At 39.9% G+C, this 18,104-nt stretch overlaps 1 protein-coding gene across 2 annotated transcripts in view; it reads left to right on the top strand.

Moving 5' to 3' along the window:
- The window catches only part of lin7a (lin-7 homolog A (C. elegans)), a 52,391-nt gene extending 34,661 nt beyond the window's left edge, over window positions 1-17,730 (top strand). The window contains exons 3-6 of one of the 2 annotated variants that reach the window (XM_085436703.1): window positions 1,760-1,831; window positions 8,888-9,097; window positions 9,521-9,732; window positions 15,856-17,730. In XM_085436703.1, the coding sequence (XP_085292829.1) occupies window positions 1,760-1,831; window positions 8,888-9,097; window positions 9,521-9,732; window positions 15,856-15,880 (519 nt within the window). In that variant the 3' untranslated portion in view covers window positions 15,881-17,730. Of the gene's footprint in view, window positions 1-1,759; window positions 1,832-8,887; window positions 9,098-9,520; window positions 9,737-15,855 lie in introns of both variants that reach the window. The other variant, XM_085436704.1, reaches the window with a different exon arrangement.
- Window positions 17,731-18,104: the final 374 nt, after the last annotated feature.

Here is an 18,104-nt window from a genome sequence, read left to right as displayed (position 1 = left end):
CCATTAAAACGCAGTCACTTATTCGTTGAGTTAATTGCAGATGCCATAAATGTGAGATTAAAACAGCTAGATGATAGTTAGAGAATCTTTCCACTGAAATCAATGCTGCCATTACGGTATTTAATCGAGTCATTTGCAAAAGCAGGCCTTGTGTTACGGGGTGGCAGTCACACCTCAAGGCAATGTTTGGAAAGTGCACTGGCAAGTTGCTGCTTTCTGAAAAATATCTTACAAACAATGCACACAAACTTGACTGATGTTAAACTCCTGATTTCTCTCTGTGCAGGTAATGGGTATGTCTGGTTCAGACGTTCTCTTTAATGTAAAGAAAAAAGTAGGAGGCAGTGAGCAACATTGCAGGCAGAAAAATGGGACTGTTTGTCATCAGCCAAAAAGATTTCAGTCATTATTTTATGACCTTTATTTTGAGGTCCATATTTTTATTCGTAGACTCTAGCAGGGGCAGCACAATGGTGCGCTGCTTAGATCCGAGAGAAGAAAAACTCCCTAAAATCAAGGATTTAGAGCAGACTGAAGTCTGAGCTTTACTTCAACATATCCCGATCTCATCATCATTAGAAACTATGCCCATCGTTAATATGAGCATACACAGCTGAATTAGTTTACATGTAACATATCCTTGGATTATATTTCTTATTATGTGACAGTAGCACTGGGTCAGATTTCTGACTACTCTATAGCTGCAAAACATACACAAATTAGATCAGGCTGTTTGTTTTAGTGTGTGAATTGGTACTCCTCTAGTATATCTTCAGTTACCGCATGTTACCCACGAGTCAACATTGGCCATGGTCTCCTCTTTTATAGTCTCCGAACAAGTCTGCTTGTAAGGTTTTCTTAAAAGCCACATCTAAACAGGAAAGGTCAGCTGTCTGCACTTATTCTGTCTGCTTCAGCAAATAGAAAACTTTTTTTTTACCCAGATGGACATGCTCACTAACCCGTGTTTTAGCACCGGCTCAGTCCCGGCAGAATCTGTTACTTCTTGTTCTGTTGACTTTTTATGCTGTCTGTAACACCACAATATGCCTCGTTTGTCAACATGAAAGTTTAAAGGAGACAGAGTAAGTAATCCCTGTAACCCCAAAGCTCAGGCTTTAGACAGTTTTCAGACAGAGCCTCTGTTTCAGACAGTTCTGATCTACCTTTTAGGTCAGTGAGAGGGGATATTCCTAATATGGTCATCTCAGGAAAACCGGTCTGGCCAGGTGCACAGAATTCCCACCCATTTGTTGTTCAAACTCTCTGTTAATAAGGGACAGGAAGAAAACTTGCTTAAAGAGAGGGGATTGGGAGCTAAAAGGATGGATGAACTTGGGGTTATTTTGAATCGTGAATCATGCAGACCTACTCTGGTAGAGTCCAGAGTCTCCCCTTTAATATACATTAACGAAAAAAGAACATCTGACTTTTTCTACAGTAACAGAAATTCTTCTCTGTCTGCATCAACGCAAAATTCTCTCTCCCTTATCTGTCTAGCTGCTGATAACACCAGCGTGTTTGCAGAAAGTCATCGTGCCGTTACTTTGAAATACTAGGAGCAATATTACTGCTCATAGATTAGGGATCAGTCTATGCCATGTGCTTCCTGAGAGTTTGCTATTGTACACATGCAAGTGTGCACAGCCTTCTGTGGAAGGAAACCATTATTTGACTATGAAAAGAAGAGTTTGAGCTCATGTGCAAGTTGGTGGATTCAGATTTCAACCACGTGCATCTCTGTCTTCATTTCTTTCAGGTGTACCAGTATATGCACGAAACAATTACAGTGAATGGCTGTCCAGAGTATCAGGCCAGGGCCACGGCTAAGGTAAGAACTGTGTTGGAAATTTGGCTCAGCAATAAAATCATAATATATAATTACTGAAAGCTGTAACTAATGACTCGGGAGCTGTCTTTTAATCACTTTACCCAGTGATTTCATTCTCATCATTTCATTTCATTTGGCCAAAGCTGCCTGAAATCAGCAAACTACATCCTTTGATAATGGCCCTCATTAAGAGTGTGTGGGTCATCAAGCAATGACACACGAGTGCCAGTTTTCCAAGAATAAAACCAAAGCGTCGCTGTTAGTCTCATCTGCTAAAAGACTGTCTAACAGATTCACATTTATGACATTTCATTTCTTTATCTATTGAGAGAGAGCACACACATAAAAGGCAAACAAGTTTGTGTTTACACGGGATGGGAACAACTAACATATTTTACATCCTTTTTTTCAAACCATTTTCTTTAACTTCAAGTTTACACGTATATTTGACCACAGACAAAATGTGCAGATGGACAGGCAACTAGCTGTAGACCAGAGTTATCTCATTGATATAAATTACGAACATTTTATTAATTTGTTTGTTTGGAAAGGTCTAAGATTCTTCTTTAACCTGATATACACTGACTGGCTACTTTGTTAGGTGCTCATTAATGAAAACATCTAATCAGCCAATCATGGCAACAACTTGGTGTGCTTAGGCATGCTCTAAGCCACCTGCTGCAGTCCAAACAGAGCATCAGAATAGAGACAAAAAGTGATTTAAGTGAGTTTGAAAGTGACATGGTTGTTTTTGATCTGAGCAGTTCATGAACTGCCGAGCTACTGGGATTTTCCCACAAAATCACCCCTCAGGTTTACGGAAAACAGTCCAAAAGAGGGAACGAGAAAAATCCAGTAAGCAGCAGTTCTCTGGGACAAAATGCCTTGTTGATGCCAAAGGTCAGGGGAGAATAGCCAGACTGCTTCAAGCTGACAGGAAAGCAACAGTAACTCAAATACAACAAAAGTATTCAAGTATCTTCCCTTCTATCAATGATTCAGGCTGCTGGTGGTGGTGGAGAATGGTGTGGGGCATATTTAGCACAATTTGGGCCCTGTGGTACCAACTAAACACTGAATAAATGAGTTCATTGTACTCAAACGGCCTCCACACTCACCAGATCTCAATCCAAAAGATGTGATGGATGTGACGCAATTGGAGATTCTCACCCTGGATGCGCAGCCGATAAATCTTTATCTGCAACGGCGTGATGCTATCACGTCAATATGGAACAAAATCGCTGAGCAATGTTTCCAGCACCTTGTTGAATCTTTGCAATGAAGACAAAACAGGAGTTTGCATTTCAAGGTAGAGGTGTCAAAAGGTTGAAAATACTGTTGGTCAAAATGCTGTTAGTCAGTTTTTAAATTGCGATTTAAGAACTGACACTATGTTCATGTAGGAAAAAGGTATATGTTAAGGCGTTGTATATGGAGAGTGTTGGCAGTGCTCACCTCAAAAATAATTTGCAGTATAATCGATCATTTCTGCGTAGGGACTGTCGGTGGTGCTGGTGTATTTAAGCGGCTGCTGTAGAGTTGTTGTTTGAGGGAAAATAGCACGACTCATAAGGTCAAACAAAGTTGGAATCAATACTGTCAGAGTACACTTTACCAGAAGAAAGACAGGCATTACAGACCAGAACGAGCTAAATGTTTATCTCAAAGGCTGAAGTAGAAGCTCTTCATCCTTGACTCAACAGCCATCAGTTACTTAATGTCTTTCATTCGAGCTGTAAATCGGTCTTTAATTATGTCTAATAGTCCTCAAGACTCTTCCAATCAGCAGCTGCTGGATTCTCTTCAACTCATTCAACTTATTTCTCTTATGGAAACACAGTTGTCTTGACTTTACCTTCTGAATGTTTGCATTCACGAGCTTTCATTTATTTACAATTCAGCACTCAGAACAAACAGAGCTTTTGATTGAGAGGTCATAAATGTCATAGATGCAAGTTAATTGTTAAAAAAAACCCATCTTTTTTATGCTTTGGTTTATCCCACCTGATTATTTAAGATGTCCAACGATTTTTTTTCTTCTGCTGGCTATTTAGAAAAGGTCCCATCCATATCACAGGTGAAAGAGGTGCACTGCGTGAGTGGAATAAGCAGATTGTGGTATTCAAAAGAGATGAGCTTGACCCGCTTGACTGAAGCAGGACGTTTCATCAGCACATCACAAGCAAGAGACACAAGCTTTCATGAAAGAAGATAAAGAGAGGGAGAGATTGCCTGATTTAAAGTGCAGAGGAGGAAGAGAAGGGTGGGATGCGATGAGGAGCACTCATAGAGCATGTCCTTCATTGGTTCAGTGTAGAGTCCACTCCTCTCATCGCCGCGAGTGGGTGGAGGACGAGAACAGAAAAGGATGACATAAACAAAGGGATACAAGTCTTTGTGTATGAACACAGAGAGGCTTCAAACGATGAGAGCTGCTTGCCAGTCCTTTTCTCATTTTGTTTGGCTCCACTAACGCTACACCTCCAGAATAGTCCTGCAGAGTTTGGTAAAATACAATTCAATATCTGTTAAAAGGAATCACTCAATATTTTAAGAATTACATCTTTTCACTGTTTTACTTTGAGTTAGATAAAGAGATCAAATCCTCATGCCTGCTGTTAACTATTGAGCTAGAGCTGGGAGGTGGTTAGCAGAGGGAAACAGCTAACTTAACATTCAGAGTTCAAAAATTCTCCTTCCAGCACCTGTCAGTCACTAATACTGTACATGTTGCATGTGTCAATCTATATAGAAAGACAGACATTTGTGGGAGGCATCTTTTAAAATGAAAGGATTATGTCTGCTATAGCTGGAATGCTCTCATGAGAGGAAAACCAGGCTATTGGGGGCCCCCAATTTTACAGTGACAGGGGTCTCCAACTTAAATGAGCTGTAGGCTACTGCTGGCACTGTCATCTCATGTGAGGGCCACTTTAGTGTTCAATGAGTACAAAACAAACATGAAAACACCCACAAATGTTTCAGAAAATGTAGTGTTGAATTTTTAATATTATATAACAAGACAAAACTGCAAATGTGAACGCAATTTTTTAACTAACTGAAGCCTTTCATTGAACTACAAACTGGTACTCACTTTCTAGCTCGACATGTGGCATCACAGTTTTGTTCGTATTTAACAAAATAAAAATGCAGACATAAGTGTGCACATTAGTTTTTGACTGCTAGCGAAAATTGTTTTTTTTTTTACAAATAACTCTCACTGAACTAACACAGCCAATCCCTCAATATGTTTGTACTTTCTGTTCATATTGGCTTCGTATTAAGTCATTTTTTGCTTTTTAAAGAACTTATTTTAACATTGCACTCAACAACAAACAAATCCTCCCTAACAAAAAAGTAACTTCACGGGCCAAATTGCATTCTATTTCTTCACGTCAGTATAGCAAGTAGGGGTGACGTGGGCCGCAAGTGGCCCTGGGGCTACGAGTTTGAGACCCCTGATTTAAACAGACTTCCATAAATAGACTGTACAGAGCATTAAAGATATCCTATCATCCCCCAAGTGGAGCTAGGTGTGGCTGTAGAAGGGGTTACAAAGGGGTGCCTCTTCTAGCTGCTTCTAGTATAATCTTCTTTTGTGTTTGTGGCTCATGTAAACTGCAGGGAGACCTCAGGGAGACTAGCCATGTGACTGAAGTGGAAAGTAACTGAAATACAGTCTTTTGGTGCGGTACAGCAAAAGACACCAAACAGTTTGGTGAACAAAGTGAAATAAACTAAGGAAAAAAAGAGAAACTTCACTAGAGTAGCTATTACTGCTAAGCTATTCAGATACATTTAGGGAGTAAAGAGCGAACTTTTTCAGGTCTCTTATGTAGTCAGCAGTTGTCTGGACCGTGAATTCCTGTTCCATTCATTGGTAATTATTTTCAAATCTGTTGAATTTAAGGAAATTGAAACCAGACTGAAATTGTCAGTGTGGTTTTAACATATGCAACCCCTCTTTTATTTTCTAAAAGAAGCATTTATCAACATGCAACCAGCGCCTCCTTAAGGATGATCCTTCACTTCCGTTTATTCCATTACGGTAATAACATCCTCGATTTAGCGTCTTAACGTGCCAGAGCTGCCAGGAGTTCACAACAAATTTTCTTCCATTGCATTCAGTCTTGTGCCATTTCACTCACTTTCTCTACATGGAAGCTGTCGGTAGTGGTGCAAGGCAATAATTTCCTTTTCCAATAATTTCCTTAAATATAAAATGTGATGTTGGTTAAAATGTCTGATCCTTGAGAAAGTTCCCCATACTCCCAATAGGCCCTTTAAGGCTTTCCAGTCTAATCTTGTAGTCGTCTGACTCCATAGGTTTCTCGTCTAAATTGTGGCAAGAGTAGGTGTATTTCCCAACCTGTCAAAATATTTTTAAACAGGATGCACTAAATATGACACATTTTTAAACAAACTCTGTTCAGGATTTTATTTTTTCTTCTCTCAGAGGGAAGGATTCTCTGTCAACAAAGACAATCGTGTCATCTTCTGAAGTATCCTGAAGTTTCTCGAGTGGGTTCCATTGTCTGATCTTAAAAATAACATCTCATTAATGATTAGAAGAGATGTTATTTTTAAGTCTTTTTCTATGTCCCTTTTTTCTCTTAAGAACAAAGCATTTCAAACTCTCTCCCTCACACATTTAAAAGTTACTTCTTCTAAATCTGTAATAAAAATGCACAAATTCATTGGGCAATTAAGCACACAGCTAAGGGTTTGAAGTGGCTTAGCTGTGGGGATCTTCCCAACTGGGAACACTGGATATTTTTGAAAGTGCTTTACTCCCTGCAGAGATATCCACAAGGACCACAATTGCACATAATCAGCATCAACATATGGGGAAAGACATTCATACTGTATTGCAGTGAGAATGAACTGCAACAGTGATGAAATACATGACAGAGTTTCGGTTTATCTCGAGTGCTTTAGTTGGTGAGAGAAAAATCTGCAGACATCCAAGATTTGAGTTTCACTTGAACAACTCAATTCACTTTGATCGCATTGTTAATTTAATCAATTCAGCCTCTAATATCTGGCCCGAGGTTTTTATTACTGATCTTAAAGGAGGCGGAGATTATCAGAGCAGCCGGGGGGGGGGGGGGGGGGGAAGCAAAAAAAACAGGGAGGTGATGCTAAAATGACTTTAAATACTTTAAGCCAGACTTTTACAGTGTTGTGTGTCTACCGAGTATCCTCCAAGTGTTTCATTTAAAATGCCCCCCGTGCGTGAGAGGCACCGGCCATCTGCCAGATTGTTTTTCATTCACAGAAAGCCCGATAAAGTTATGAAGGTCGATGAGCTGCGAGGCCCGGGTGGCGACGGTATGCATGCTGAGGAGCTGCTGCTTATTTTAACAGCAGGCCAGGGAGGGTGAGTGGGAGCAGCAGAAGAAGAAAGGCGAAGGACAGAGCGAGAGAAGGAAGGAGAAGGGGGGAGTTGTCATAATGCAATAAGCAGATTAATAGGCAGCGGGAGGGGAGAGAGAAATGAGGAGTAATAAATGTGGATCTGAAGATGCATATGAATATGGAAGAGATTGCAGATGCGGGGATGATGCCTGGAGGGAGCCTCAAAGACCTCCAGTTGCCAAGCTCCTCGTCTGCTGCTGGGAATTTCGATTCACATCTGCAAAATCAAAACAGAACTCACTCCACCCGTACTTTCTTATCCTTCCTTTCCCCCATCTCGCACACCATAAATGATGCTGACTTGACAGCGAGGAACCTGTGGCATCGCATCTGTGGATCTTTGGGCACAGGCTCTCTGTTCACCTGCCACGAGCTTTCCCAGCTCGGCTAACAAGCTCCTCGGTGCTTTGTTCTAAATGTACAAGGAGTGTGCAGCTTGGCTTGTGATTCAAAGGAACTTCACCCAGCTGGAAGGGATACACAGGGTGGAAGTGAGATGTGTTAATCCGTGTGCTTGGAAAGACCAGAGAACTTCTCATGTGGAGTCTAAATCCCAAGCCCAGACCAAATCCTGACGCTTTGTTACGGCCGTCGTCGCTTAATTAAATGAGAAGGTGCGTCAGAGGTTCGCGAGCAGCTTTGCAGTCTCTTTGTAATACTTCTAAAATGTGTTCTTCCTTTGCTTTTATTTTCACACTACAGAAGAGAATGAGAAGCTAGTGTAAGCTGCAGAGCTTTCAAAAAGAATTGCTGATTTGATTGAAGATGTGGTTTGCAAAAGCTGCAAATCAGATTTCAGACGAATATCTTTGCGCCGTCTATAATGAGGGCACTATTTAAGAAGCTGCTGTGTGCCTCTGCCTTCTTTCTCATCTTGGTTATGTTTTTCTCTCCACTGTTTAACTAAAAGGAGAAGAAATAACTCACTTCTTGCCCTAATACTTGATTTACTCATAGAATGAGACATTTACTAAAGTTTTTTTGCATTTCTTGGGAAACTGACCTGGCACAGTTCAGGCATTCGCTCCACTTTTTTAATGTGCACTAATATCTTTAATATCATACGCATAATGCGGAACATTAGATTGTATATAAAAGGACTGGTATTACGCTGCGAATGTAATTATTCATTGTGAAATAATAATACAATAATGTGCCATCAAATCTCTTGTAGTAATTTTAGATATATCGTACTCCCCTTCAAATGGTTCACAATGGTTTGGTCCACACCTGTACTTTTCAGAGGTGAATGTAAAATAAAGGATGTGTGAGAGACCTTGTTCTTTAGAATAAAACTTATTTATGATTTCTCGTGAGTTCCCCTTAGGTGCTTCTTGGTCTCCCCCCCTCATTAAAAAATCCTGGAAACTCCTTTTGCTTTAAGGCACTTTCACATTTTAGAACCTAAGGCTACATCTATCATTTTTGTACAGTCTATGATTAACCCATGGATATTTGCATATTGCATAATATATATAATATTACTTTTTTGCACACACAAAGTTGAACCTTGTATTAAATCTTGTGTGTCAAAAAAATATACGTAGAAGTGTATTTTTGTCAGAATTCATGTCTAATTAACCGTCTAATTCATTGGAATAACTAATAAGCCCTTTACCTTTTTTTCTCTTCCTTCAGGCCACAGTTGCGGCCTTCGCAGCCAGTGAAGGTCACTCTCACCCGCGGGTGGTGGAGCTACCGAAGACGGACGAAGGGCTGGGCTTCAATGTGATGGGCGGCAAAGAGCAAAACTCACCTATCTATATCTCCCGCATCATTCCTGGAGGCGTAGCTGAGAGGCATGGCGGCTTAAAGCGAGGGGACCAGCTCCTGTCTGTGAATGGAGTGGTGGGTCTCGCCAGACTAACGTTCTGATCCAGCATGTGGGAAAAGAAGATCAATGGATTGAAAGTAGAGTGTAGATAAGCTTGTCAACCCCTGTTTAAGCTGGTTTCCAAAAATATATTTTTAGCAGCTTCCTGCCATGTATATGATTTCTAGTTTGATATGTGAGTCAACAATCACAGGAGTTATTGAGGTCGCAAGGTTGCATGTTGTGAATAAGTAGCAGAAATTTCTTCAGCTGCTGGAGAGATATGAGCATCATACACTGTAAGCTAAGCCTTCTCATTTCACTTGATTGTGAGGTAATAATAGTGGAGAAAATATTCTTTTTTTTCTTTGAAGGGTTACTATTTTTAAAAATATATATATATTAAAATCAGCCCCCTTTAATATTCTACTCTTTCCGCGGCTCTGAAACCCCTGCAGAGTGTAGAGGGAGAGCACCACGAGAAAGCGGTGGAGCTACTGAAGGCAGCCAAGGACAGCGTGAAGCTGGTGGTTCGCTACACCCCCAAAGTGCTGGAGGAGATGGAGGCCCGCTTCGAGAAGCTGCGTACGGCCCGGCGGCGTCAGCAGCAGCAGCTCCTCATGCAGCAGCAGCAACAGCAGAATCTGGCCTCTCAGCAGAACCACATGTCGTAGGTGAGGCGCTTCATTGCTTTAAGGGTGAGGGGTGGGGGGAGGTGGATGCCAACAAAGGAAAAGGAAACACTACCTCTGAGAACTTTACTTTAAAAAGTTGTGTTTATGCATGTTGATGAAGATTACGGAAGGAAATTGTCCCGCTGGAAAGAACTGAAATGTAACAGAATGAGGAGTGTTGCAGCCTAGGTTGAGGTCGAAACGCCACTAATAGCTCGTCAGGATCGCCAAGCTCATCATTCGGGCACAATGCCATCAACTTTGCTTTGAATATAAATCCACAATACAGTAGTTGGTCCACCAACTGGACTTCATTTAGAGTTAAAGTGAAAAGCTACCAAATACAATTTCAACACATAGAATAAACTGCAGATCTTTTACCTGGTTAATTTGTAATGAAATAACAAAGTAACAGGCCTCACCTGGCCATGACTCTGCATTTAAGATGCAACTGACACACCATGAAAAGGATTTTAAATCAAACAGAGGCAAAGTTATAAAAACTAAAACTAAAAAATAATAAATGTACCATTCTCTATAAACTTCTGGACCCTCTGTTGACCTGTTTCAACATATTTTTTTTTAAACTGTGGCAGAGTTTAGGATCAAAAGTATGTGCTGTTTTTTTGGACTTGCAGGCACTAAAAGAAATCAAAGGTGGGTAGGGAATGCAGATGTGCACAGAGAGTACACCTTTTATCATTTCCTGTATGAGCATAAGCAGAGCCTCAGGCTTGGGCCTCCCAGCTGTTCTTGTTTCAAGGTGACCGAGCTTTTATTGTCGCAAAATCTTTCTAGATGAATTATTCATCTTTCCAGACATCATACTTTTACTCGAAATAGTTTTTACCACGATTTGCTTCATTCCTTGGTTGTTGGCTTCATTTATATATTTATTTAATGTCAAGTATATAATAAAAACTTTCTGCTGAATGTTCTGGTGCAAGAAAGTTAAAACATTTTGCAGATAAACAATAAAAGAATTGAGATGGAGAACTGAATTTTATTCACCGTACTCTGTTTTGCCCATGTAAGCACATCTTTCAGCTTGTGTGCAGGTATAGCAGACATATACATCCCAGCACAGAGTCGAAAAGCTCAGTAGTATATTTTGCAAACTGAGCAGCCAGTATCCTCTGTGCAAACATTACTGATTCTTCTTCTGTGCTGCCAGTGATTCTGTTGTAAGGGGTGTAAATTATTCAAGCTTAAACCGATTACATCTGTGGTTCATGCTCTGCAGGTACGCAGGTGCAGCCTGGAGTGTTGTTACTTGTAAGCTAAAGCTGGATGGAGGCTCTACCCCTGACTCGCTTTAGATCATTTTTTCTTACGGTGCCAAATTAGAAGAAGGCTGTGCACTGCCAAGCAAACTAAAGCTCACTCTTGCCTGCTGTAGTGAAAAACACTCAATTTAAAATCAAAAAGAAAGTGCAGACACTATTCAGACCATGAAACCAAGTCATATCATGCGGTCCCTATTTTTGCCCAAACGTCTCAAATTATTTGCCTGACGTGTTAGAGGCATGTGTCCAAGATCTCTTTGGCTTTGATGCTAAATCCCCCAAGCATATCTCTTGTCCTGGACTTGGCACACCACAGCCTGGAATGGTTCTTAGGAGCTTGTAACAGCGTGTTGTGGTGGAGCCACAGAAAGCGAACTGAGCAGGGATCATGTTATATCAATTCCGGCATGCTGACCGCAGTGATCTGCTTTGGGATCCAAGAAGCTGCTGACCAAGTGACAAGAGTGCATTATAAGCCATTCTGTCACATTTTCTGAGTTTCTCTGCTCTCTGTTAACCAGCATAAACTGTATGTAAAGGTCAGAGCCAGATGTAAGTTAAAGAGATGCATTCATAAGTGATACTGGTGCACCTCCTCATCACACACACATATATATATATATATATATATATATATATATATATATATATATATATATATATATATATATATATATATATATATATATATATATATATATATATATATATATATATATATATATATATATATATATATATATTAGGGGTGCAACGATACACAAAATTCACGGTTCGGTTCGATACTTTGGTGTCACGGTTCGATATTTTTTCGATACAAAAAAATGTTCATGCCTTTTTAATTTGTCATTTATTAAAATTATAAATATATATTTTAACTCAAAAGTACAGTTTTTAAATTTAACCCTAACCCTTGTGCGTGTTTTTTATTTTGACAGCGAATGCGCACCTGCGGACCACTTATGTGCAGCCCTGGTTATTTAGCTCATCATATTGCAGCCACAGAAATTCTTTTGTCCATGAAACCATAAAGCTGCACTTTCTTTTTGCCTTATAGTCTGATTTGTCATAACTTCTCCGTTTTGTGGTAAGCTTTTCTTTGGCTGTCACTTCTTCACCCTGACCTGTCTTATTTGGCTCAGCAGAACTAAAATATATATCTGTCTGTGAAGGTTCTCAGTCATCCAGGTCATCGTAGTGAAATATATATCCTGCTGCTTTTACACACGCACTCACATAAGCTCAGCGATTCTCTGCGCGATCAACCTCTCACATGTTTAAGCTTGCTGCAGGAGATTTCACTTGTCATGTTTGCATAGTAAGCTAACGATTGACAAGACGATGTCAGAGGAATTGGTGCACAAATTATCATCACTCACAGATCAGTGCTGTCGCTCTCTATACACAGTTAGCACGATTGCAAAGTGAAAGCAAAAAAACAAGCGCAAATTCAAACGCGATTTCAATATGTCACATATTGACAGTGGCTCACCCAATGACATAATTACCCAGCTACATTTCTGAAAGAATGCAAAAGCATTGACATATATTTTTCTTCCTACAATAGCCCGACGGGCAGGGAAGAGATAGATTTTGGTAGCCCGACTGAAAAAAATCGCTAGCCCCAGGACATCGGGCTAGCGATATTGCAAGCCCTGTATCTGATTGAGGAATCACTCATCTTTGGAAAAGAGAGTTGTTGGAATGCTACTACGCAAGTAACCCCGGCGGAAGGGGCTACATGAATAGGATGACGGACCTATGGATTCTTCGATACCCAACATCCACAATGACGGCGAAACAACTAGTAGCTCAGTGTTCCAACATTCGAAAGAAGGGACTGCTCTCACAGCTAGAGATTGACGAGGTACAACACAAATGCTACGGCAAGGAGGAGTCAGGACGCCAGGTCAGGGGGGAGATATCATCACCCCCACCCGAGATTGGGTACATAGCCCCACGTGCGATAGGAGAAGGATCATTGAGTGCGAGAGGAACTGACCTGAAAAATAGGATAATGGCCAAGCTTGAAACCTGGATCCCACGTAGCCGGTTACCAAGATTACGTGAAGTACCCTCAGAAGGTCTGCTAGATGATGTTAATGCAGCACTACGGACAATACCTACAACCACGATTACCGACACTAACAAGCTGATCTACAATACGGCAGCAGTGATCAGTGAGATGCTTGGCTACAAGTTGAACTGCCACAAGGGGCAGTACCCTCCATGGAGAAGGAGGCTAGAGGGCAAGATCAAAGTAGCACGGAGGGAGGTTAGCCAACTAACGGAGTTGCAGAAAGGTGCGACAAAGAAGGTGCATAAGAAATACAGCAAGCTGTCCATACCTGAGGCCTTGGAAACTGCCAAGCAAAGACTCACAGCCTTGGCCAGCCGCTTGAGGAGGTACACCAGGCAGGAGAATAAACCAGCTGTTCTCCACAGAACCAGCAAAGGTGTACTCTCAGTGGCAAGGGAACAATAATAAGAGAACAGCACCACCAAGGCTGGAGATGGAGCAATACTGGAAGAGCATATGGGAGAAGGACGCAACCCATAACTGCAATGCTCAGTGGCTAGTGGATCTGAGGGCAGACCACAGCGACCTCCCTGAACAGGGTCCAGTAACCATCACATTGGCAGATATCCAAGAAAGGGTCCCGGGATCAACATCGGAGATCTCAGTCCAGAAGAGCGCAGTCCTGGGAACAGCTAAGATACTGCGCAGGACCCTCAAGCACCCAGGTCTCTGGTAGAGGACCCGAGCTTGAAGGATAAACCGCCCGCAGGGGCGTGCTGGGTGTTTTTTATATATATATATATATATATATATATATATATATATATATATATATATATATATATATATATATATATATATATATATATATATATATATATATATATATATATATATAAATATAAAAGAAGTGACGGCTCTTCAACTTTTTCCTTTCAGTTAATATTTTATCTTCTCAGACTTTTTTGAGTTGTCTTATTTTGTACAGCTGAACTCTTCAACAGTTAAACAACAGTTGATCTTTTTTTTTATATATATAGAGCACTCGTATATGTAGACCGGATCCCTTTCAAGAATCTAATTCAGGCTTCAATTTAATATTTAGATGTTCTCTAATAAGCATTGGTGATGAATAAGCTAGTGATGGTAAATTTGATTCTTTTTACTGAATCGAGTTTTAATGAGTCACTCACCAAAGTGAATTGTGTTTTTTTGAGTCATTTGATTCACTGAGTCAGTTGACCAGAGAGTGCAAAAAATTTACATTTTCACTTAAACTTAATTTGTTTCTCTTTTCATGTAAATCCTGCTGCTAAGATGAATGATTCTCAAAGAAAACAACTATTTTATAGAACAAAAAAGAGCAAAAACATTTCTAAAATTAAGCAATTTCCTATCAAAATTGCTTAATAAACATTTATTTTGTTTATTTTTATTTTATTAGTATTTTCCTTAAATGTGTCAAATATATAATTTCTCATCTAAATGTCCACTGAGCTGTGAGCCAGGGGGTGGTAATGCGCCTTAACATTGGTTGCCAACCAAGAAGAAGAAGAAGCTGTGAGCTAGGAGGGAGGGGTTAGTGAGTCCTGAGTGATTCGCTTACGATTCAGCACAGGAGGGAGGGGGTGAGTAGATCAAATGTACTGTTAGCATGTTAGCAGAGCGATGCTACTGTGAACCTGATGTGAGCTTCTACTCAGGGTTTTTTCTTCCAGTTCAGAGCAGAAATTTTTTTCTTAAGATACCAGATGTGTTTTTCTCCACAATTTTAATTATAAGCTAGAAATATTGCTGCTAACAGCAACAGGGATGAGTCAGTGAGTCAGTTGAGGTTGTGAATCATGATTCAGGAGTCAGTAAAGTGATTCTCGAGTATTGAATCGCGATTGATGCGCGAATCATGAACGAATCGTTCATGATTCACGTATCACTAGTCACAGCAGATGGCTGCCCCTTGCTGAGCCTGGTTCTGGTGGAGGTTGCTTCCTGTTAAAAGGGAGTTTTTTCTTCCTTCTGTCACTAAGTGCTTGCTCATTGCTAATTGCTGGGGTTTTCTCTCTATTATTGTAGGGTCTTTACCTTACAATATACTGAGGGGACTGTAGTTGTGATTTGTTGCTAAATAAATTGAACTGAAGTTAACTGAAGTGAATTGAATCTATCCTGTAACTTCAGTTAATTTTAACACAAAAAAAACTCATCTCCAATCTTCTCCTCACCAAAAAATATCCTCCCTCTGTGTTTTTAATTTCAGAGTGTAGATCAAAATTAAGCCCTCTGATATCATCTTTGTCACAATCCGTCTGCAATTATGAGAACATTTTGATTAAAACCCATCCTTTTGAGTTTAACATAAAAATCTGAGAGGTGTGTCTTTTGAAGAAAAAAAAAATCCCTGCTTTGTCCCTTGTCATTTTAGTCAAATGTTTGGATTGCCAAACTAGCGAGATCCCTCTATTCTGGCATGAAAAGAGCCTCGGGATACCTCCAGAACATCTTAAGGAGGTGGATGGGTAAAGGGAGGTCTGGGCATGTCTGCAAACTGGATAAGGAGCAAAAACTGGATTGACAAATGCATTGGGATGGATGGATGGATGGATGGATGGACCCTAAAAGTATATGGTGTCATACTGGGTTGTTTTTTTTTTTTAAGATTAAATGTTTGTCTTGTTGCTAATTTATCCTTTTACCACACCATGTGACATTTTTCAGAAAACAGAAAAAAATTAAACTCAGCATGACTTCATTTAGTGCAGCTGTGTTTCACGGCATTGCTCTCAGCCTGTTTTTCTTGTCTTTGTGATCTCCAGGCTGTTCCAAAAGAAGAAGAAGTGAAGAAGTGTGTGGATCTTTAAGGCCATCTGTTTGTGTTGAGGATCCCAAAGGCGTCTCTCCATCATGGAGCAAAACCGACCGAAAGTAGAAGACTCTTTCACTCTCTCCCTTCCAGTGTACCACCGATTACTGAGCAAAAACGAAGAGAGCGTTTGTCCTGAATTTGGTGCTTCGAAAAACAAGTATGAGGGAGGCTAACACTGAAAGTTTTGACTTTATAGTCCCTTTTCTAGGTTCTACACCCCAGTCGTGACTTGAATACTCCCTTTCTTGTGTTTGTAGTTTGGTTTATTTTATCCACTTGGTTTGCTTTCATCCATTTCGCAGTGGATCCTTCGCCATTTTTCCATAGATATCATTTGTACAGTGGTGTTTCTATTGATTCCTCTACTGGTGCTTGTGTCTCTGTATGAAAGACCATTGATTTCCTTTTTCTGTGTCCTGTTTTTGATGAACTCTTTTTTACCTTCTATATTGTAGCAAGAAAAGATTTTGTATCTCGTAGGTTTAGCAATAACACACTTTTGTTTTGTTTTTTTTGTTTTTACATTTTAAAATGAAATTCATCACCGTACATATACAGAGTTTAGGTGCAAATGTAAATCACCGTAAAGCAAATTGCATCTTATTCACTGTAAGGCAGCTCCTGAGTCCAAATCGGTCTTCGGTGCCATTTAAAGAGATTTACAGACGGCGCATAGAGTTAATGTGCAATAACTGCGATTCATAAAAAGAACTTATAAGCTACTCCCAACTGAAATTAATCTAGAAAATATATGTTACAAGGAGGTTCACTTTAATCCTCAGAAATCTTAAATGTTCCCGACAGATTACCAGAATGTCATCACTTTTGATTTTAACAGAATTAAATGAATATTATGTTTATTTTTCCAGATCTGTCTATTTTATAGTTTACGAGATCAGAGATTTAACACAAAGTTTTAATGTTCATTTAAAATATTATGTATTCTTTCTATGATGTGCAGATTGTTTAAAATCTATTCATTGCATTATGGCTAAATACTAGCACATAGTTCACGTGGATGTGTTACCTGCATTTTGTGTTATGAGTGGAGTGTTTTGGTTTGGTTTTTTTTCCCCAGTGGATCTGTGAGAGAAATCATTTTCTTTGTCACCCAAGTAGCTGAACTCCAGAGTCAAAGTGGTAATCTGCCAAATCTGTGTTTACGTTGTCTCCATCTTTGGTGAGCTTCTTGTTGTGGTTTTCTGCTCCGTCGTTCCCAGAGATGACTTATTTATAAGTCTTTTTAACTCTTTTTTTTTTTTTTTGTTTACTGTTGATTTTCTTTACATTTTCAGTAGCTGGCTTTTACTCTTTTATTTATCCCAGGCATTAAACATCACTTCCTCAATGCGAGACTCTGTAAACACCTGTATGCTGAAAGCAGCTGGCGTAAAAGCTGATGATGTTACAGAGATTTTATTTAAAACTGCAGTGAGTGATGATTTCATCGGCTTTAACCCCTAAGCCCAAATGAACAGCAGCCTACATTAATGTGTCCCACACTGCCACATTTGACTATTTCCCAAAAAAACTGTTTCCTCTAAGGTCTACTTAATGTCAAAATATTGTGATTAGGTGACCTTAATGTCCAGGTTTTATATGATTTACAACCATTTCTGACTCTCACAGTACATCTTAATAAGACAGATCCCTTTTTGTACCTTTAATTTATCGGTACTCTTTCTTAATTGACTTGCATTTTTGAAGCGAATGGTCCTGTATTTAACGTAAAGATAAAAAAAAAAAATAGATAACAAACTCTTGATATGCAATTGTTATACATACTATATTTGTATAAATAAATCTATGTGCTTGTGTACAGTGATGAACTTGTGCAGTTTTCCTTTGTATCGCATGCATGCATTTTATGGTATTCTAGCACATTGGCCCAATTCCAGTCTGGGTCCTAAAAACTTCACAATTATGGCTGTTGAAGGGTCTCTTTACTTCTGTCAGGGGTGGCCAACTCCAGGCCTCAAGGGCCGATGTCCTGCAGGTTTTAGATGTGTCCTTGATCCAACACAGCTGATTTAAATAGCTCTATTACCTCCTCAACATGTTTTGAAGTTCTCCAGAGGCCTGGTAATGAACTAATCATTTGATTCAGGTGTGCTGACCCAGGGCGATATCTAAAACCTGCAGGACAGTGGTCCTTGAGGCCTGGAGTTGGACACGCTTGACTTAAGGGGAAGAGTAGAA

This window comes from Copadichromis virginalis, linkage group LG17 (assembly GCF_057382275.1).
Source record: "Copadichromis virginalis isolate Kocher_CV1m ecotype Utaka linkage group LG17, C_Virginalis_male_GT1.1, whole genome shotgun sequence".
Classification (NCBI taxonomy): Eukaryota; Metazoa; Chordata; class Actinopteri; order Cichliformes; family Cichlidae; genus Copadichromis; species Copadichromis virginalis.
The sequence above is the reverse complement of the archived record's forward strand: the minus strand, read 5'-3'. Positions and strand labels throughout refer to the sequence as shown.